General features: G+C 35.2%; 1 protein-coding gene across 2 annotated transcripts; it reads right to left on the bottom strand.

Moving 5' to 3' along the window:
- Nucleotides 1-1,574: 1,574 nt before the first annotated feature.
- LOC145692762 (solute carrier family 61 member 1-like) lies at nucleotides 1,575-21,628 on the bottom strand. 2 transcript variants are annotated; one of them, XM_081768222.1, is made up of 2 exons: nucleotides 21,559-21,628; nucleotides 1,575-4,265 (listed from the first exon to the last, which is right to left on the bottom strand). In XM_081768222.1, the coding sequence occupies exon 2, from the start codon at nucleotides 4,227-4,229 to the stop codon at nucleotides 2,883-2,885; it is 1,347 nt and encodes a 448-aa protein (XP_081624348.1). In that variant the 5' UTR covers nucleotides 4,230-4,265; nucleotides 21,559-21,628; the 3' UTR covers nucleotides 1,575-2,882. The 2 variants fall into 2 exon arrangements, with proteins under 2 accessions (XP_081624348.1, XP_081624337.1); XM_081768211.1 differs by lacking the exon at nucleotides 21,559-21,628 and adding an exon at nucleotides 21,159-21,552.
- Between the last annotated feature and the right edge of the window lie 1,710 nt (nucleotides 21,629-23,338).

A 23,338-nucleotide genomic window follows, 5' to 3' on the forward strand; every position in this document is an offset into this window, starting at 1 on the left:
CGAAAACATGAAGCAACAAAGCGAAATTTAGCGGTACTCCGATAACACTGTATCCTCAGATGTTACCCGTGTAGCACGAGAGACGACACAGATATGAGCTGACAACCGGAACAGCCCCTCGTGTTCTATCGGGTTGTGAAATTTGTACATCTAGGTCAAACTTCACAACTTCTTGCGATCATTACAGTCTTTTTTCTGGAAAGTTTTGTGAGCATTGAAGTCTTTCTTAACTAATGATCGAACAGAAGTTCAAGGCAAAACACAATACTTACACTCTTTAGTATTTTTTTCTCGTGCTATATCTTTACGGTGGAGTGTGTGTTCATCCATTTCCCTACATGTAATGTTCACATATCACCTAACCTGCCATTTGCATATTTCAGAATCTTTTTATTCGTTACCATTTTCGAGAAAAAAATAGTTGCCATGATTTTTGCAATGACCGTCGTATATATAAAATTAAGATTTTGCATAATTAAACTTTCACTTCCTCTTTGTGCGAAAGAAAAATTGCTCTTGCTTTCAAGTTATACTTTCTTTGGGCAATTATTGCTATTCAAACTTAGTCTATGAAAGAGGGTTTCACTGATTGTAGATCTGTACAGACACTTGGTTGACTGAAGTTTAGCGTCCTATTTCAACACCAAGGCTGTATCACATATACACACACACACACATATACACACACACACACATATATATATATATATACATTGCACATACACTATATATACAAACGAGGGAGAAGAGAAGCAAAAGTGAAAGGCTGGTCTTGATTTTCTTTAAAACAGCAAAACGCGTCACAAGGGAACAATACAAGTTTCCGCGTTCATAATGAATTACTTCTTCAGATCTCTTATTTGTATTTCATGGAAAGAGTCAGTTTAAAATTTTTAGTTGTATCTTTCTCCCTGCAATATTCTTCATACTTGAAGATAACTACCCTAATTTAAATTAGAGACTTACAGCTTGCTCTTCTTCAAGAAAAAAAACTATTTGTAGACTTCTACTGAAAAAGAAGATTGAAATAAATTTCTTTAGCAAAAAGAGACTGAAAAGCTAGGAAGACCGCTCCAAAATCTGCTTTCGTTATACGGAAACATTCATTAAATTTTTAGTATTTTGCAAAATAAATTTATCAACATCAACATTCCAGAATAGTACATATTTCCCGATTGTTTCAGAAATTTATAAATCCTCTGACTTCCAGGTTTTCGCTAGAAGACAGATCAGGTAGGCTAATGTAGAGATATCATTGTGCAAATAAGGTATTCGTAAAATCCCCATTTAGAACTAATCTCTTCAGAATTAAAAAATCCCAATCTTTCATTACCATCTCATGAACGCCCATAGATACTTGCTGGGAACATTGCTTTATGCAGTGGCATACTAATGCGGATAATTTAGTAGTTTCAAGTCAGTTAGAGATAAATTGAACGAAGATGATACTACAGCTATACATTAGAGACTATTCAAGATTTGTTCAAGAATTCCCTAAGAAACGAGATGGCTCATATTTTTGTTAAAACTCTAGAGAAAACTTTTATAGAAAGTGTTCCAGAAATACACAATACTGAAAGTCAAATAAATTCATTTACAGATTTTAAAATATAAAATCAAATTTGCATGAAATATCAAAAGATCCCAAATTATGAGCAAAACTGCGGCATTTCTAGCTCAGTAAGTATACACTAAAAACTTATCTGGCACATATACACTATGTAATGGCGTTTATTGTGCACTATTTAACTAAAAAATAATTGCCGTGATAACTGAGTAAATATTTTTATCGAATATCTTTCAATTTTCAGCAAATATATATATATATATATATATATATATATATATATACGTTCTTCTAATTTTTTAGTACCTAAAACTGTTCCCTAATCACCACAATACACTTTGTCATACCATACAAAAATATCTAGATATATAGACCACACACTTAAAAATGTACATAGACTAACATTTTTAAATCTTCTGCAAAGAAATATTTTCCAACGAATTATTCTTCATGTATCACACATACATACACACAAAAAAGCCATCACCCTGTTTTCAAAGTAAAAGGTGGTTCAATACACAAAAAATAGCTATTATTTACGTTTAATGCTCAATAATCTCGATTCAGATGGTTAAACGTAAGTCGATTCTAAACATAATAATGAAATTGAAGATATTTTAACGTATTTAAGCTGAAATTCTTCCAGTTTCATGAAAACTATTATTTTCCAAAGGTCACCATAAAATGACTTCAACCAGATTATTTAGCTTTTTTCACTCAAAAACATTAGGTTTACTAATGTTAGGCAAAATCATTATCCATTCACGAAATGAATTTTTAGAATTATTTTATTCAGTCCGTTATATGAAAAATCAACTTTTTAATAAATTATTATTGACTTCATTTTCGGGCTTGTTACCGTATTAAATTGAGAAATTAATACCCTAAGTTCTATCTAGAGCGTCACTGAATTTTATTATGAAATATCACAAAATATTGACGCTCCGTTACTGAGGATCTATGAAAATAGCTAACGTGTATCTATTTCTGTTTCTATGTAGGAACCACCTTAAACTGAAGTTAAATCTAGAAGTAACACCATCATATTTTTAGAGTCAAAGATAAATGTATGAAGTAATTGGTGTATTTACTATTTCTGTACATATTATTGATATAGTATTTGCGCACCAACATCTGCGAACATCATAACAGAAGCTATTTTCACATAAAATATCTTTCTCTTTGGTTTTCAACAGGAAAAAATACAAATCATAATTATTTTGTACAATATTATATATGTACACTAATGAAATTGATAAAAATTTAAAGCAAAAGCGCAGATATTACAACTGACAGCGAAATATAGATACTGTATTTACGTTTCTGTATCGTTCAACAAGGAGTTATTTTGCTTACAGTCTTCCTGATATTTTTTAGAAAACCGAACACTAAGGAGTGTAGCGCCTATTAGTAATACTGAACACATGGCAAACATAGTACGGTTCTGACTTGCAGCCTGATTCGAATCCTCTCCTTCAAGCCACAAAAGTCCACTACACGTAAGCAAGTTCATTGGTAAACGAAACCAGTTTGTAATATTTGCTCTCAGCTCTTCAGGTACAACTTGACTTCTTAAGTAGCCGGCCGCTGGGAAATACAAACCAACAGCAATTTCTAACACAAGAAACGCAAGGAATGAAACTTCTGGATAAGGGTTTCCCGGGGAAGTAGAAACAACGCAAGTTGAAGTACACAACAGTGCAAGGATTGTCGACAGAGTTAACACTTTCTCTGAAGAAAATTTCTGAGCCAGAAGCAACGCGTATAAAGACGATCCTATCATGATACACACCATAAAACAGGAAAATATCATTCCCAAAGGTGGATGAGCAGAATCAAGCACCGGAGTCCACAGAAAGACAAAAATATACATCACAGATTCAAACAGTGACTGTACAAACCCTAATAACAGAATGGATTCTTTATATAAAATTCGTGATAAACCTTCTTTGCATGAATTACAAAATTTAAGCTTTTTATCTCCGTAATTTTCTTCCCATATATTAAAAACCACCACTCCACAAGACATTAAAAATGGTACAGCCAACAGAAAAGGAGCAACTGGTCCCCAGTTTAACCACTCAACAGTAAAATTCGCCAATACTCCAGCCACTATTGCTAAGAATCCATTCCAAAATGTAACTTTTGAAAACGTTACCGAGATCCACTCTGGAGGGAAATCAAAATGTTCTGTATGCTCGTATACATACCAAGCCTCGAAACTGGAAAATAACATAGACGTTGATATTCCTCCTAATATTCGTCCAATAAATAGCACATAAAAATTTGGGCTGAGCTTCGTCAAACAACATACTGAATACAATACACTAAAAGCGATGCACATTTTTTTACGACCAAACAGATCGGCTAGTGGACCTGTAGCTGTCCCGAATATAACACTGGCAGCGAAGCCCACAACATAAAGTAATGCTATCTGAGATTCTGCAAATCCATAGTAGCTATAAAGTTTATATACATATGGGCCCTGTAACCAATCTGAAAACAGAGCCAAAAAGTAGACGGTGAAAAATTTTCGCTGAAATTGTCTAAATTGTGGATTGTTTCCAGATGATAGCTGGGGCTTGGTCTTCATGGCCAACGCTTGAATTCCAAGGGAGACGAGCCCTAAGGCTACAAAGCTCGTATATATTAATGCTAGCATCCTAGTTACTTATGATGTTACTCCTCGGGGAATGTTCTGGAACAAAAATAAGAAAATGTCAGATTAAAGTTATTTTTAAAAATCTTGTCCAGATAAAGCATTACAACATCTAGAACATTTTATGAAGTGTGGAATGCAGCTAACAACTTACAAATAAGAGCAATGATTCTGAACTGTTAACCTATCTCTCTATAATATAATCTTGGGGCGTGACTACAACAGGTTTTTCGAATATATATTTTTCCAAGGCTAGAACATGGTTATTTTCATGAAATAGGAGCCTTTATTGTTCAATACTAATACTAACTTGTCTCAAACAAGTCAAACGTGAGATTTTAAACGTGATAGAAAGGAAAAACTCTCTTATATACCAATCACTGGCTGTATTTTTTCCCCCAAAGAATCCAGATTTATATTTACATATAATCCTTCCTAACCTGAAATTTGCTCAGTGCCACCTCTTCCTCTGACTGTAATTGCATTATCTGTAGCTAAGTGTGGCATGACTTAGACACAACACAGATCTTTCGTCGTTAACAATATTCCAGACGTTGCATTACAATTTTTCCTCACAACTATATACTTCCTATAACTTTTTTTTCTTTTCACGTTCTCTTATTCTTAACCGTATCATGCCTTCACAGTTCGCAATTATTGCATTAACCATCTATACTGAGACATTGTTCCGAGCACATTAGTGTTCCATATTTCGTCATCTTAAATATCAATATATTTCAAGTATCGTAAAATATAACAATAGGAGTATGGCTCGTACAGCTCACAGGATTTTTTAAAGTCCATATGCATATACTTCTCTAAAAGTTCTATTAACAGCAGTTGGTACAATTGCTTAGTGATAGAATACGAAGCATACTGAATAACTAAAGGAAGACTCAGCTCAAGACTGTGTGCAAATTTCCATTAAACAGAGGCTTAAGATGAAGCTTTCTTTAATTGGTACACTTCTACAATTTAAAATAAACATTTAAATATCTTTCTTTCTGTATATTTTAAAAACTAACTAGTTTTGTATTTTAGATTCGATTTGGGTTTAGCGTCCCTTAAAGCGGCGAGGCTATATGAGATATGGACGTCATAATTCTTGATTCTTCTGTGAAATATATCAGACTTCCCTGACTTTCGACATATTTTGAAGAATTTCCCTAACTTTCAAAATCAGTGTGAACCCTGTATTAGTTTAACACAATCACCTGTTTTTTTTTTCTTTCTTCATTTTATTATTTATCTATTCACTTTTATTTCCTTACTTGCAAGATCTTACCAATTAAACTAAATACTAAAACACTGCAATTCAGAGATAAGAGGATATTTCGTGGTCTAATAACTAGAGTAGATGCCCTAATACCTATATCAATGCCTCTGAGTGCAAATATGTGGCTAATCTGAAAGAAAGCCTACTACCACAATGGTTAAAGCACTGGTAACGAGACATGGGTTTGATACACTACCCATTTCCATATTTTGACACTGAAACTAATTATAGATCTATTGTATTTGCAAGTATGGGGAAAACCAATATATAATGTACTGCGTACAGAATCTGACGTACCGCGACTCGTAACCTAAGTAGGATGCGAAAAATTTTCTTAAAAAAAAAAAAAAAAAAAAAAAAGTTAGGTAGTACATAAATATTTTCAACAGTGATTAGATCTTCATGTAACGTAAGAGCTCCTTCGTGGCTAAGAGGTTAGCGTACGCGCCTTTGGCGTGGGAGACCCGGGTTCGATTCCCGGCGGGAGCTCATGTGGTTCGGATTCCACATTAATCAGTAGGTCCCGTCTCATATAGCCTCGCTGCTGAAAGGGACGTTAAAATCAAATTAACTCACTCATGTAACTAAACCTGCTGAAAAAGAACACTGTGCAAAGCAAATATCAAGTTTTTTAAACCGAATATTTCAGAACTCATACAAAGTTGAACTCAAAACAAGTGAACTTAATACTTTTAATACCAAAAAAATAATGGGAGAAATAGATCTCGTTCTTTTCATATCTATTTCCTTGTCCAAAGTAAGGCATGGGCGCCGATTTGGTTTGGAGCTTGCTTGGGCTTCCTTAGATCTGAATAGCTTTGCTTGGATATCTGATAACGAAACACATATACCTGAATGGGGTTCTTCAAAGTTAGACATCTGCACCACAGATAAAACTTCGAGTTTGAAGCTACGAACCTATGAAACTCAAATTATAAAGTATATGTCTTCCAAGCACGGACACATTGAAGTTAGGCAACCCGAACACCTTAACGACAAGTTCAGTTGCATATTTTACCTTGCAGGCGAACAAGACTGTAATTTGTATTATTATTACTACTATTATTATTATTATTCGACTGAACTCACGACCCAAAAAACTGTATTCTCTAGTCTTTGTTGACTGTAGGAACTTACTGCAGAAACGCAAAGATGGCAGATGATTCAAGAATTGACAATTTTTTTCTTTCTTTTTTGTTCTTGGTTCTTGTTCTTGGTTTCTCAACGAAGGTTTTTTTTTCTTCTCTCTCCTCTACAGTTCCCAATTACGTTGTCACATCTAAAATTTTATATCAGAATTTTGAACGAAATAATAGAAAATGTAACGAAATGAGAGTGAAAAATAAAAGAATAATCAGCCTAGAAACTGTCAATGTAACGTTTTCAAAGCAAATTACAGATCTCAGTGACAATGCGTTATACAGTTGGGAACAAATTATTCCTTTAACATCAAGATGTGAGACACCTTGCTGATTTGTAACTGCTTTCTGGTCTCTATAATCAATGTATTTCGATTATGTGGATTGAACTTATCTCTTTGAGTTATATTTTTGAGTTTTGCATCCTTATGCAACAGCACCGAGGTTATGAAGGAAGGGGAATACTATTAATGTGGGTTCCGAACCACAACCGGGTTTGAACTGGTCTTCTCACTCTGGCAAAGGTCTTCTATTTAAGCATGGGCTTTTATGGATATACTGTGTTATGTATTCAACTTACGTATGTTAAATTTTATAAATTTATAATATTTTAGTAAAAGAAATTAATCAATTTCTGAAAAGAGAAAATGATCAACTAACTTCCTAGAAAAAACAAGATCGATAAGCAAGAGTGAAAGTAATAAGTACAGAAAATGAAAGCAGGAAGACACAGGTAAAAAGTAACCTGAAAACTATATAACCTGCCTTCAAAACAGACAATGGGCACTCTGATCTTTCTGGTCACTTTAGTCTTAACGTCGATAGGACACACCTTGGAAGTGAGGAAGTTGGTATTCAGAAGTCAAGGACCAAAAACCTTAATCTTGTAAGTATACACCTTTTATTGTTATGTTAAAACATGAAACAAGAAGTTCAATAATGAGGAGGTTTTCCGTAGACAGTCTCATGTATCTTCATTAATTTCGATTTTCATAAGCTTAAATACTGATATATATATATATATATTTTCACTAGCCAAATTAAAGATGCTTCGAAATCACTAAATGCATTTCCACTACCGATAAAACTGAATTGTAAAATTATCATTAAAGGTCAATCAAAAACATAACTTTCCTTATCACTTATCAATTCATACAAAGCAAGCAATCTATTTAATGTACACATTTAAGCAATAAACAGTATTAATTTGGAGTTACGAACAATACTGAACCTTCATAATCTTTTAGTACGTTAAAAAAAATAAATCTCACGATTACGTCCTATAAGCTAGATGATAAGTGTAAATAAACTATTAAGAAATAATTAAGGGAATGAGAATACGGATGAACTTCCAGAAACCCACGAACACAATGCTTCCCAGCACAAACTCACTTGGCTTAGGACCGAACCAGGAGCCTCTATCACCAGAGTTGAGCGTTCTACCACTGAGCCTCCTTCCCTTTTAGTCGGTAGAGTAGCGAAAGAAAATACTCTGATAAAGAGGACAGAGAATTCTTGAAACCATTTGTTTTGATAGTTTTAGTAATTTTGATACTCACTTTTTGCATAAATTATAGCCAACGTTCCCCGCATAGGATACACATTTCAATCAAGTGACCTGATAAAATTCCAGTTTGAGCTAGATGATAACTATATTCCAAAATTCATTTAAAATGGTTCAGCCGTTTTCCCGTGATTCGATCACCCTCAAGATTAGCTACATCTGAGAAAGTGAGGATTTCCTTATTTACGAACATGCTTACACTGCTGAACAACGGATCCAAACCACACAAAAGCGCGATGTTCTCCATCATCATCCTGCCCCAAACTGTATTAAATGGAAACTACTTTTGATAACGAAGTAGGGTGTGGTGTAACTTAAGGAAATAAATATACCTTACCTCGTGTATGAATAAACAGATACCTCCTCAGACAGTTCCGTCGCTCTCTGACAACTTTCTTAATGATTATAATTCGCTCCTACACTGGTAACATACAGAGGAATTACTTCATTTATGTAGAGTCCTTTCAAGAGTGAAAGTAAATTTGATCCTCGCTTTATAAACTTGGTAAAGCGTGGCATCCTAGCCAAGTTGCACTCTGAAGATGTATCTACTTTTTTGATCTACAGTTGTAATTTTCTACTTGCTGGTAAGATATTTTCTACTGGAAGGACTCCGCAGATATGAAGCCTTTTTGCACGTTACCAGCTTGGGAGCAAAGTTATACGAAGAAAAAAATGAAATGAAATCTTTGAGTTTTACGTCCCACGGTTATACCGGTTAGGCTAAGGGAGACGGTGATGATGAGTAATGAATGAAATGGTGGAATGAAGAAAGTGGGAGGAAACGGGAGATCCCCGAGAAAACCCACGCACACGGTGTTTGTCCACCACAAAGTTCACTTGGCGGGGGCTGGGATCGAACCCGGGACCCCAAGCACCAGAGGTGAAAGTTATACGAAGAGTGTTCAACAACCATTGTCCCTGATACAGCTGAACAAAAATATTGTCCTTGTAATATGTTGTATTCTAAAGCTTTAGAAGTATGTGTGTCAGAGTACAGGGCAATGTCGTTGATATTTGTTGTCTTTTCTGTGTTTTGCAGTTAGAATTGCGTCCGGAATGTGAACATGGAAAAAAAAATGAAGTGCGTGCTGTGGCCAAATGCCAAATACTTGCTGCTGCAGGGCTTCAACTATTTGTACATCTTCCCTATTCTCGACTCATTGCCATCGACTACCATTTGTTTTTCAAGTTAAAACAGCACATTCGCGGAAGAATTTTGAAAATGATGCGGCTATTGCACATGCTGGGGGAACAGTGGCTTACTAACCACTATCTTTTTGTTAGTGTTATTTTACAAATTCTAACAACTCTAGAACATAGGTGAACGAAGTGCATTTCCATAATAAGTAACTTTGTGAATAAACAGATTTCCTTCTGTATCAGGAACAATAATTATTGAACAACCCTGGTACCACTGATAAATTTCCCAGAGAGCAACGAAATGGTCTGAGAAAGTTCCTACTTACCCGGATACAAGGTAATGTATATTTAATTCTTAAGTTATTCAATACGTATCCTACAGCCACTATCAGTAAAGGTTGGTTGATTTGAAGTTTAGCATCCCGTTCAGCACCGAAGCTATATGAGACGTGGACTTACAGCTTAACGTGAGATTCGAAACACGGGGCTCTCACTGGGAGTCGAACTTGGGACTCCTTGACCAAAAGCGCGTACGCTAACTGTATAGCTACAAAAGAACTACTATTTTTGTTCTTACTCTTGGTAGTAGTATTGATTTTATCATTGGGGCCATAGTGGCTCAGTGGTAAAAGTGTTCTTCTCTGGTGCGTGAGTCGGTCCCAACTCGTGCCAAGTGGGCTTGGTGATGAACAAACACTATGTAGTGATGAACAAACACACTTGGTCACTCGTTCTCCCACTTTCATCATTCCACATCTCCTTTAGCCTCTGTGCACAATGTTAGAACGTTAAACAAACAAGAAGTACAAGAATTCTTGGTGTCAAAGATATTGGGCATTCGAATCTACTGTATGCATAAAAACCCCTCCATACTAGTCTAGTAGCTAGCGTGTGCGCCAAAGATATTCGGCATTCGAATCGATCCATGCATAAAAGCCCTCCCTGCTGGACTAATGCTTAGTGTGTGTACCTTTGGTGTACGTGATCCACTGCTCGACTCACAGCAGGAGAGAACAAAAATTACTTTCACAATTATTCAATCTCATTATTAATTTGTCTTCTTTAGTCTAAAGGGCATAACCGTAGAACATTAAACTAAACTAAACTTAAACATGGATAAATTGGAAGTCAACTATGCTTCGGGACACACATTTTTGGAAATCGATGAAAATGAAAGTAGGAAGGATTACGTCATTGCAGTGTTCAACATTTGCATTACACTACCCGGAAATAGTTCGTGTCTTTTAATATTACTTTGTTCCTTAATAATTCGTTTTATTTATTTATTTATTTATTTGTTTGTTCCGTACTATTTTTAATTCTGGAGATTTTCTTTCGAAAATATAATTCCATGACATTACAAATTCCGTGATGTTTTGATTGTATATAACGTGTTTCTCCTGTGAAATTACTGCTAGATGCTCTAGGATGCATATTTGAACTTGATAAGAAATTCGTCTTGCAGCTGTTGCTATTGCGTTTTTATTAATACTCGATCTTTTAAAAGTTTTTTTTTTTTTTTTTTTGAATACTCGACGGGTTTTCTTTTATGAAGGACCAAAACAACAACAATGTCTAATTGAATTCCTTCTAATTTGCGCTAGGAGTGTTGGCATCCATGGCCTTGGCGCAGGATGAAATGTGAAAGATTATATGAGTTTTAATAATGCTATAGAAACAGATACATGATGAGTACTTTTCTGGGTTTCTACAGTATTAAATATCACTACAGCATGAACTACTTTGCAGTATTTACACAGATTATGAGCAAATGAAATGATCAACGAATTATAAAAGAACTCGTAACTAGAATTGGAACTGTTTGAAGAAAAGAAAAAAAAAACTGTAAACTGAATGAATAGAACCGTGTTTCTCATAAATTATAATAGAACCAACTAGCCTGTGCAAGGTGGTTAATGCAAGATAAGTTTAGTCCTGCATTACAATTGCACAGTAATGAGCCATAATTTTCAATGCTGTTCCTATGTCCACGATTATTTACATGTTTACCGTCTAGATAAATTTGCTCCACAATATTACTCTTCCTTTCTGAATTAATATACAGGGTGGCTCAAAAGTAGGTATACAATCCCGTACTGACCGGCTCATGACATTTTATATAATTTACTTACTGTTATCCACATAAGCAGTGACTTACATTTTCAGGCCTTCCAGGAATTTTGAAAAGTATAAAACAAATAGTTTTCATAATATTTTGGAAAGAAATATGCCATGTTATTATATAGGGAAATCCCATCGCATTCCGAGTGTTGGACACAGCCTTAATGTGTTTTTGTTGCGTGTCTAAGTGATATTTTTGTGTGTCGTGATCTGAGCGATCATCTGGATGTCCGTGAGAATTCCAAGACGAGTGCTTGATGCTCATCTCATTGTTGAGACTTGAGGGCGATCCGGGAAAAATTCTGTAATTCCTTTTTGGAAATGTTCTTTAATGTCTTAACCAGATAAGTTGATTTCCTGAAAGTATTCGTTGGTGGAACAGCAGGAGGGCAGATCCGGAAAGCGGTTTTCTTATATATTTTTACTTTTACAAGAGTGCGTAGAACCCTGCATATTACGTACAACAATATTGGAAGGCGTTGGGATATGTTGGTGAATACCAACACATCTCAATGCGTAGCCAATACTGCTGCACACACTGATGAAATAAAATGCAGACACAGCTTGCGTTATAAGAGACTGAAGCATGGCAAGGTTCCTCACCTAAGCTTCAGTGCGGAAGAATAAGCACATAGGGAAATAAAGAAAGGAAAAAAGGCCTGAACATGGGAAGATAGGAAAAAGCAAATTTAAAAAAATAATAGTGTGGATTAGTGACTAGTAAAAAAAACCTAAGACACATTTAGCATATTGCTAATATGTAGCAATTTAAATCATCACTGGAACTGCCCTTGGCTTGTATTTTTAATAATTCAATCACTGAAAAATATAAAAAATAAAGGACAAGATTAAATATAGGACATATATAGGACAAATATATAGACAAATTTCCAAAGTATAGGAAAAATAGGACAGCTGGGAGCCCTGCATTATTTTTATTATTTGTTTTTAATCTCTTTTCACTCATATCTTAAGCTTGGAACAAACAGAAGCAAATAAACTAAATCTTAATAAACTAAAATGTCATACTTTGTAGGACTGTATACCTACCTTTGGGCCACCCTGTATTTTACTTGTAAGTAATTTTGAAAAATGACACCATATTCCTAATTTGCACCAACAATATAGAGATTTACAGGGTCTGTCCTGCATGAAACCAGAAGCTCTGATGTGGCGCCCTCTCGCGTCGCGCAGTGAAACTAACTGCCGGGAGAGGTAGTGGGGGGCCGTAGCAACACCACGCACAAGTGTTCGGTCTGCTGCGAGCAGTGGTTCGGTGTGAATTGAGTGAGACGTCAAAAGTCAAAACGACGCTCAAGGCGTCGTCCATAAGGAATTCGTCTCACAAGGAGCGACGGTGAACGCAACTTTCTACGTCCAGGTCCTCGAAAGATTCCGCAGACGGGTCGCCCGCGTTCGAAGAGACATCGCCAACAACTGGACTCTGCACCACGACAATGCGCCCAGTCACACGGCAAGGATTGTGCAGGAGTTTGGGACAAGAAAAATATTTCTACGCTTCCACAACCTCCCTACAGCCCTGATCTGTCCCCGTGTGGCTTTTTCCTCTTCCCCCGGCTAAAACGAGACCTCAAAGGACGTCGATTCGAGTCTATCGAAGCTGTTCAAGCTGCCGTTACAAGGGCCCTGAACATTGTTTTACAAGAGGATTTCCAGGGAGCTTATCTACAGTGGCAGAATCGCTGGAAGCGCTGTGTAGATGCCAGTGGGTGTTATTTTGAAGATTATTAGTTGTAGTTTATGTTACTTTCAATACATCCAGTTCCACAGCCTTAGTCTGGTTTCATTCAGGACAGACCCTGTATATAGTACAGAACAGAACATATACTTACTATTTTGTATCCTTGCACTCGCCTACAGGAGACTTATGTACACTCATTCCAAAATGATTGTCGCATATCTATAACTGTCTTTTTCAAAGAATATAGTTCGATAATGATTTTGCTGGATAATTTTAATACTGATAGTATGTGTATAATTGGGAAATGTATATTTGTGGTAGATTTCATAGGAAAAGAGTTAAAAATACGAAAATTAGAATGAGTAGAACAAAGTGTTGCTTTATGGACAAGAAAGTTTTATTTTCGTTTTATTGTTCTAATTAACTGCTCTTTTGACATGAAATTTGCCACAGACATGTCTTTGCCGATTATACACATACTAACATTATAAGAAATACCGGACGAAAGCGTTATCAAATTATATTCCTGCAAAAACATATTTATAGACATGCGACAATAATTTTGGACATGAGCGTACAATCACAAGCACAAAATAGCAAACGAAAACAAAAAGTCAATTTTAAAATTAAAATGAAATGAAATCTTTGAGTTTTACGTTCCATGGTTATGCCGGCTAGGCTAAGGGAAACAATGATAATGAGAAATGAATGAAACGCTGAAATAAGAAAGTGGGAGAACCCCGAGGAAACCCACGCACACGGTGTTTGTCCACCACAAAAGTTCACTTGGCGCAAGTTGAGATCGAACCAGGGACCCCATGCACCACAGGTGAGCGCTCTACCACTGAGCCACCGTGGCCCAGAAGTCAATTTTAGTTGCGATATGTTTTACAATAATCTGGTAAATTCAAAACAAATTTTGATTTCACTTTTCTTCCTACAAATGATCCCCTAAGACAACCTGCACTCTTATTTTCCTAGGGCATACCCAAATAACTACGTACAGATTGATGATATGTGTGCAAACTGATGTCATAAAAAAAAAAAAAGTATGGCAGAAACACGCATCAACTTGCTTCTCTTCCTTCGAACGATTCCCTAAGACGGTCTACTCTCTTATATTTGTCTACCATGCCCAAATAATTGCCTCAGATTGATTATTTGTACGAAAATTGATGTGTCACAAAGAAAATTAATCATGTGAAATACAAAAACCAACCTTAACTAGGGATTACTACAAGCATGAACTGTATCTATTAGGACAGCACGAAGCGACAGTGGATATGTCAAAAACACAAAATACGCACTACACTGTGCTAGTTGACCACTGCTAGGACCAGTTCGATCATGCTTGAATCTTGCGTTTACAGGTACCTTAATGTGGATTTTGTAGTGCTTCGTAGACATACGTATAAGAAACCTTTGTCTTGACAGAAGCGAACTGTCTGCTGTAATTGGGTCAATCCATTTCAAATCGCCCAATTTTGCACAAAGTTATTGCTCAACATTTTTTATTTTACTATTTTTCTTGTCATGAGTTCCCTATAGGTAGACAAGTCACAAAACACTGTTTGAAAAAAATTTACATACCATAGTTTCTTTTGCAGCCATTTTTAAAAGGAGGTTGGGCAAATTTTAATAAAAAACGTGGTTTTCGGAAAGTTTAATTGCCGAGCTATTTTTAAAGATATCAGAATAATTCAAAAACCAGTGTGTTCAGCATGAAATGAACTTAAGGGAAAAAGTATTTTAATTCCTCTATCATGCAGGAGAGTTAGTCAAACTCTTTACTGTGAAAACTCCGAAAAATGCATAAATTGTTAATTTTGAAGACAATTAGTTTTATGAAGGACTACCTGCAGTATAAGTTCTTGTTCCGAGAATGCACTCCTTTTTTTTTTTCTAGAGCTTTTCCAAAATGATCGAAAACCTTTTAACGTCAAATTTCTCAGGTTAATATCTAAAAAGGGACTGAATGAAAACAACTGAAAAATTTTACAGAATGTTCTTTATACAAACAGGAATATCTCACAGAAAACGTATGACTGAGACTCAACTACATTTAGAGTAATAGAGCAGTGAGTTTCAGTAAAAACTCTACCCTTCTACACACTCGTGCAGTGCCAAGGTAGCAAACTAGGCTTGAAATTATTACTATTGACATTGGTTGAATGATGTTAAAATCATTACAGACAATAAATGATCAAATATTTCTACTTTTAAATAACAATGGGCAGTGCTAACAATAGGTGAAGTTCTAATTCTTAAACGTAACTTACTGATACATTTTACTGTACTCCACTTGCGTACAGAATACACACAAACATGATATTTTATTGCATGTACCAACTTACTAATACATTTTACTATACTCCAATTGCGTACAGTATACACACAAACACGATATTTCATTGCATAGTTCATCAGGTATGTTGTGTGTTCTTTCACTCACTGTTGCGAGTTCCAATGGAGTCACTTTTCGTAGTATTACCTTTGCAGGCACCCAAGCAGTATCATTTTTGGAAAGTTCAAGACCAACTTTCCCTTAAACTTTCGAAAAATGATACTGCTTGGGTGCCTCCAAAGGAAATACTACGAAAAGTGACTCCATTGGAACTCGCAACAGTGTGTGGAAGAACACACAACGTAACTGATAAACTATGCAATGAAATATCGTGTTTGTTTAACTCTCTAATGAGAATTACAGCTAGCAACAAGTTTAAAGTTTTAAATATAAATACTCAGAGAAACATTATTCTGTGTAAACTGTACGCAAGCGTAGTACAATAAAATGCATCGGCAAGTTACGTTAAAGAATTAGAACTTCACCTATTGTTAGCACTGCCCACTGTTATTTAAAAGTAGAAATATTTGATCATTTATTTGCTGTACTGATTTTAACATCATTCGACCAATGTCAATTGTATAATTTAAAGCCCTAGTTTGCTACCTTGGCACTGCACGAGCATATAGGAGAGTAGCGTTTTTACTGAAATTCACTGCTTTATTGCTGTAAATATAGTTGAGTCTCAGTCATAAGTTTTCTTTGAGATATTCCTATTTGTATGAAGAACATTCTGTAAAATTTTCAGTTGTTTTCATTCAGTCCCTTTTTAGATATTGGCCTAAGAAAAATCTTTCTTTCATAAAACTAATGGTTTTCAAAATTAACGATTGATATAGTTTTTACAGTAAAGAGTTTGACTGACTCTCTTGCATGGTAGAAGAATTAGAATAATGTATACCCGAAGTTCATTTTATGCTGAACACACTGGTTTTTGAATTATTCTATTTTTAAAAATAGTTAAGCAATTACACTTTTCGGAAGCCACGTTTTTATTATTATTATTATTTTTATTAAAACATGCTGAACCTTCTTCTTAAAAATGGCTGTCAGAGAAAAAATTATGGCATATATTTTTTTTTCAAACACTGTTTTGTGACTGTCTACCTATAGGAAACTCATGACAAAAAACAGAAAAATAAAAAAAAATGTTGAGCAACATTGCCTGGGTGATTTGAAATGGATTGACGCAATTATTATTATTGTAAGTAATCAGAATCGTGTAGCTTTATAATAGTTTCTCGGTTAAAAGGAAATATATACTTTATTTTACTTGTGTGACATTCCATGTCAAATCAACAAGTTATCAGACTTGACCATCTCATATTTTTGTAAAAATTGGTGCACAGCTTTATTACAATGGGAGATGAAAAAATCCCAAATATTACCCCTCTCCTCCTGAAAGTGTCCCCATACAGGGTGTTCAAATATTTTAAAACAAAAAAGGACATTGTTTCAGTTACAGTGATTATTAAAAATTGTCATAAAATGGTTAATATGTGCACTAGAGACATGGAACAAACACCATTGGAAAGCTTAAAGATTGTTCTACAAGTTGTACTATATTGAGAAAACTTGTACAATAAAAAATAACACTTCAAAAATTCAAATTCAAATTTGAATTTCGCACAGAAATGTCCCTGTGAATTTGTTCAAAATTATCCAGATTGTAGTCTCATATGTAAACTAAAACACCACAAAGTTGCATTTTGAGCACTCAATGAGATCCGATTCAAATTTCAACATAAACCAAACATTACACACCCGGAATATTATTAATAAAATGAAACGTAAAACGTATCATCGAAAAAAAAAGTCGTCTCAGTGTAGGCAACACTAAGTACCATGAAGAGCAATTCCGTCAACTGCGTAGGGAAATTAAAGCAGAAATAACTGTTGCTTATAAAGAGTTTTTAAGCAGCACAGAAGATAAATTAAAAAATGATCCGAAATTATTATAGTCCTTCATTAAGAATAAATCGCATCATTTGTCTTCTAATCGCGTACACTACAATGGTCACGACCTTACTGATGATAGGAACATAGCTAAAGCATTCGGGCAACATTTTAGTTCAGTCTATGGCTCCTTAAAAGCGGACTATGACGTATCGCACATGTCTCTAAATGATCGTTCCAGTGCTCTTCATGATATATTTTCACTGCCTCTCATATCCGAAAAAGAAATAAAAGAAGCAATAAAGAAGTTGAAATCGAAAACAGCAAGTGGCCCAGATAGGATCCCAGCGTACATTGTGAAAGGCTGTTCAGATATAGTTATACAACCTCTGAATATTATATTTATCTATAAAAGCATATACCTTTCCTGAAAAATGGAAGGAGTGAGTTGTGTGTCCTATAACCAAAACAAACATAGCTAGTAACATTGAACAGTTCCGATCAATTTCTATTTTATCTGCGTTTGCCAAGGTGTCTGAATATATATTGCATAAGCGAATAATGGATCATATTAAACCTGCATTGTCTGTCAGTCAACATGGATTTCTGAAGGGTAGATCTACTGTATCAAATCTAGCACTAATAACAGACTACATTTCGAAAGAACTTGACAAGCAAGGACAAGTAGATGTCATAGCCTATATACTGATTTTTCTAAAGCATTTGACATCATTGGCCATGACATTCCTTTAACTTCTCGAAATCAACTCTGCAATACTTTGCTTCCTATCTTCAAGATCGTAAACAAACTGTACTGTATCGAAATCACAAATCTCAAATCTTTCATGCAACATCTGGAGTCCCTCAAGGCTCGAATCTGGGACCTCTACTTTTCATTTTGGCGATAAATGATCTTCCTGAGTGTTTTCAATTTTCTAGAAATCTACTCTTTGCTGATAACCTTAAAATATTCACCACAATTAAAATAATTCAGGACTGTTTAGAACTTCAGTTACTTACAAAATCTTGAAATTAGGTGTAAAAACAATAAATTTAAGTTAGATGTTCGTAAATGCAGTAATTTACCATTTACTACAAAAGAAAAATATATTCAATATGATTATTCATTATTAGGGGAAAAACTGAATAAGTTAGGTTAGTTCTTGTATGTTAAGTTAACGTCTCTATCAGCAGCGATGCTATATGGGGCGGAACCTACTGATTAACGTGGAATTCGAACCAGATGAGCTTCCGCCGGGAATCGAATCCAGGTTCCTAAAGGCGCGTACAGTAATCGCTCCGTTTAGCCACGAAGGAGCTCTTCTTGTATGTTGTATTCACAAGTACCTTAATCAGGATTTCGCTGGTACGAGGTCCTACAGGGATTGTAATAGTTTCACAGTAGTAACTATAAGTGTAAATATAATATTCAGCTTCCCTACTTTATGTAGAATTATTCCGACCGCAAAAACTAATATCTAATAGGGTCTAGTTTGTTATTTGGTATTCTGAGGTGGACTGTTAAAAAACTAGTGTTGTGACGGTGTGTTACGTCATTTTAAAAGTTAAACAGTCAAATATCTATTACAATAGTAATGCTATTGTTATTTAGTCTGTGATTGGGGTTAAGGAGGCTTGTCCCACTTAACATATAAGCTAGTCATCAATTCTATTGTTTCACTTGCTCCTATTTTGTGGGAATGTGTTGTTGTTCAGGGAATATACACTTCGCGAGAGTAACATTTTACTAGTTTGCTTTTTGTCAACTTGTTCGTGTTAAAATTAAGTCAATATAAGGGCTAGTTGTGTGTTTATTCAGTAGTTATATTATTTTCGCCGCTCCATAAAGAATGGCCACACTTTGAGACATTATAATATTGTGAGTTATTTAACATATGTGTAGTCTTATTCGTAATGTGCATGAGTTGCAATTAATTATTTGAATATTGAAATAATGATATCTTAATTATATTTTTGGAAGATCGATGAAAATGAAAGTAGAAAGAATTATGTCATTGTCGTTTTACAACTTTTGCATTACACTACCTGGAAATACTTCGTGCCTTTTTTGTATTATTTTGTTCTGTTATACATATAGTTCTTTTTTATTATTATTATTTCCTCCATTCTGCTTTTAATTTCGGAGATTTTCTTTCAAAAATATAATTAGGATAACTTACCATTCTTTCACTATTCAGATAAATATTTTATCATTTTAGCGGTATACGAACTAAGGAATTTCAACCATCTAATACAATCCTGTCACATGCACTCATTTATTAATCGTAAAATTAAGATCTACGCTATTGTAAATCTGCACCCTCAAAATTATCGACAGATATTATAGCTTCGTACAGCACTCGTAATTGTTTCGAACTAGTGCCCTTATTTTGGTGATTGTTTAAAGATGGGCGCCAAAATTAGTGAAAAACATGTTGTTTTACAGAAATGAGTTGATACTAGTGAGAAAATACCGTACACAACTGTTTGAAGACACTAGGGGACCTATACAAACTGTAAACGTAAGTGGAAGTGATTTATGTGAGAAAAGAAAGTGTAACGAAAACAGAAAATAACGTGCCCTGCGAGGCTCTAATCCGCCTTAACTCGCTAACGCTCGCTTGGCAACACTGTCTGAATTAAATGTTGGTAATTTAATTCGGATATAGTATACATAAAGCCGCGTCAGTTCCCGAAGGAGCTGGACGCTCATACTTTTAGGGATTATTCATTGAGTATCTACAAACTTAACAAGGGGGTAACAAAGCGACTTTTATTTACTTATCGACTGATACGAAAATAAAAAAGAACGTACCTGTACTTTATATCTGCATGTGTAGTGCCCTTGTACTTTATCTATGACTGTATGTGTGGGGAGGGGGGAATTTAACGCATATCGCATGTCTTGTGCACATGGATACTTCTTACTATTGCACTACGTAGAAAATTTGTGGTATTTCATGTAGAAGTGGTAATAGGACACAGAAGAAACGCACATCAGGGGGTTCTCATGTATACTATTACCTTTAATTCAACGTATGGAACCATAAAACGACCGAATGGGAAGAGAATATTGAAAAAAAAAAAAAAATAGGTAAAAAAGCTGGCTTCCTCATCGCTAAACAATAGCCCAGCCCTCTGTCACAATCTCATTTCGGTGTCCATTTACTGTTTAAGGGACAGTCGATTCAGTACCGAAAAAAAGGGCTTGTGTATAGCCCGCTTTGTCACCGGAACTGGAAGAGTCACTACTACTACTACTACTTATATCGAGAACAGAAGCCAACCAACCGCTGCGGGACTTCTAACCTATTCCTACTACTACTACTTATACTAAAGCTCCCTTACCACAAGATTTACAGCTTAAATCTTTATAACATGCGATTCCGATCGATTATGAACTAATATGAATTGTTAGAATCACTATGATTCGTTAAAAATCACTGGGGGGAGCGGGCTATACTCAATCCAAGATATATATATAACGATATAGTCCCTTTTTAGATGCATGTTCTATGTGCTAAATAAGGCTTAATACATATAAAGGTACAGTTTTACTATACGGATCCACAATTATAAAATGTACGAAACAATCTGGGGAAGTCTTTAATTTGTCCATTTTATGTCGACAACAGAACCCCTGCCGAGCTTCTAACCCGTTCCTACTCCTACTATTACTACTTATACTATGGGATCCATATAGTAAAACTGCACGTATATAAATAACTAGGAAGTAATATTACTAACTCTTAGAAACGACAGAAATATTATTCTGTCAATCGACTATTGAAGAAATATTACATATTTCCACTGGACACGCCTCTTATTCGCAATCCATTGCAAAATAAAAAGGGGGCGTTTCTGACATAATTAGAACAAACATTACTCTCAAATAGCTGATAAATGCTGTACACTTTCAAAATAACAAGTTTTATAAATCAATCTTTGCCACGAAGCACCTCGCTACCATATTTGACTTGACACCGCCGGAGAGCTTAGTAATTTACTACTAAGAATTGTCAAATTTACGTTTACAATATCTATTATTTTGCAGGATTATGCTCTATCAATGGCCGTACAAGATTCTAACGGTGCCAGTTAGAGTTTGCAAGGGTGTGGAACGATGCACTGGCAAAGATTTACTCACTGCTTGAACAAAAACAAAACCATTGCGGCAAAGCGCCAGTATGACTTCTCTTATTCAGTTTTTAATAAAGCACAATTTACTCTGGTTACATGATTTGCATGTGCAGTAATATTGTGTAGTGGGCCTCATTTCGTATTAGCCTTCGCAAAACTTGCGTAGGACAATGCAGTATATAGAAATCAAATTAGAACTGCTATTCCGATTGTGGGCATAAGGCATAAGATGCAAAGTATTGCGTTGACGCAAACTGTTATCGAAAGAGGTCAAGTGTCAGTTAACAATAAAAAAAGAACTTTCTGCTCGTGGTTACTGATAAAATATAATGTATTAAATGCAAGTTCTAGGTAAGTTGATTTATTCGGCTTAAAATCACAAAGCAGATAATAACTGCATATTATAGGCAGTGGCGGCTAATGTGAGTGTTGCAGCGTTGCGCAACGACCAAAGCATTTCAAGAAAAAAAAATATTATTAGCAGTAGTAGTAGAGAACAGGAAAAAAACTTTTTAATGCTCTCATATACTTTAAGTAACATATTTTTTTCTTCTATAATTGTAAAATCCATTAATCTTTTTAAAAAGCGAAAAACAATGCGTCACATGGTCTGTAATTTATGTTGCGTTGCAGCGAGCATACAACGACCAGATTTCTTCAGCGCGGCAATTGGAGCGAATGTTAAGTCTCCCTTCCCCTCTTTCAGAAGTTAAAGGCTCTGGTCGTTGCAGTGCTTCCAGTGAACAAGAAGGGTTCTCGCGCTAAATAAAATTTCTGAATCTTATTTCCCTACCAATTACAAATGGAATTTATTTTTATACATTCATATTTTTAAATTACAGGACTATACTGAAGCAAATCAATATAATGACAATAAAAAAAGTGATTGCTGAATTACAGAATAAGATAGAAAAGATGTAATAGAGTAGAAAGCAAATGAAAGTAAACACGCATTTACTAGTTAATTCTTAGCTTATATAGATGTAGGCTTCTTGTACAGCAATTTATGAACCAGATGTTAATAAGTCAATATATAGAATCCCCCTCCCCTTTGTGGATAATATTTTAGCATATACATATATTTTATAAAACAAATGTATTTTATACTCTTGATAACTTTCCACATAAAACATTATGATGGGAAACGCCACATTGAATTTGCGGCTAGTTAGCAATGCTTAGGGGCGTAGTCACGAGGGAGGGGTCCAACAGGTCCGAAGCTCCCAACAATTTCCAAACTCGACTAACATTTATAGACTTTTTTTAACGAACCATACTTATTAAACAGAGAAATGATTCGTGTAGTCTAAATATGTATTTTTTTTTTCGTGTAGGCTATATCAGTTTTTTTTTTTTTTTAAAGTATAGGTGACAGTAATTAACTACTTATCTTCTTTTCGTGTGCAGAATAAGACAGGTTCGATATTACTTAGGTGTATTGGACTCAACCCAGCAAACATTTCTGGGTGTAGAACTGGCAATGCTGTTTAGTTTCTGTTACATGCTGATCCTACATCTGAAGTTCCGCGGTGATTGTGAAAGTGCAAACAACTCCGATAGTGAGCTGCCGAAGAGGAAGTGGTTAAAATAGAAAATATTCATCATTCACCATCTACACACCTCACATTTAAACACGAAAACATTTACACACATTCATAATTACTCTACAAGCATTCATTTCATTTATTTTTTCCTTTATCCAACATTTTCACCCCGATCATCTGGGTACTGGCCCTCTTCTTCCCGCTGGAACTCCTTCTCGATTTTGACCATTGTCATACCTGACT

Source organism: Thermobia domestica, chromosome 1, assembly GCF_964235325.1.
Source record: "Thermobia domestica chromosome 1, izTheDome1.hap1.1, whole genome shotgun sequence".
NCBI classification, from domain to species: domain Eukaryota; kingdom Metazoa; phylum Arthropoda; class Insecta; order Zygentoma; family Lepismatidae; genus Thermobia; species Thermobia domestica.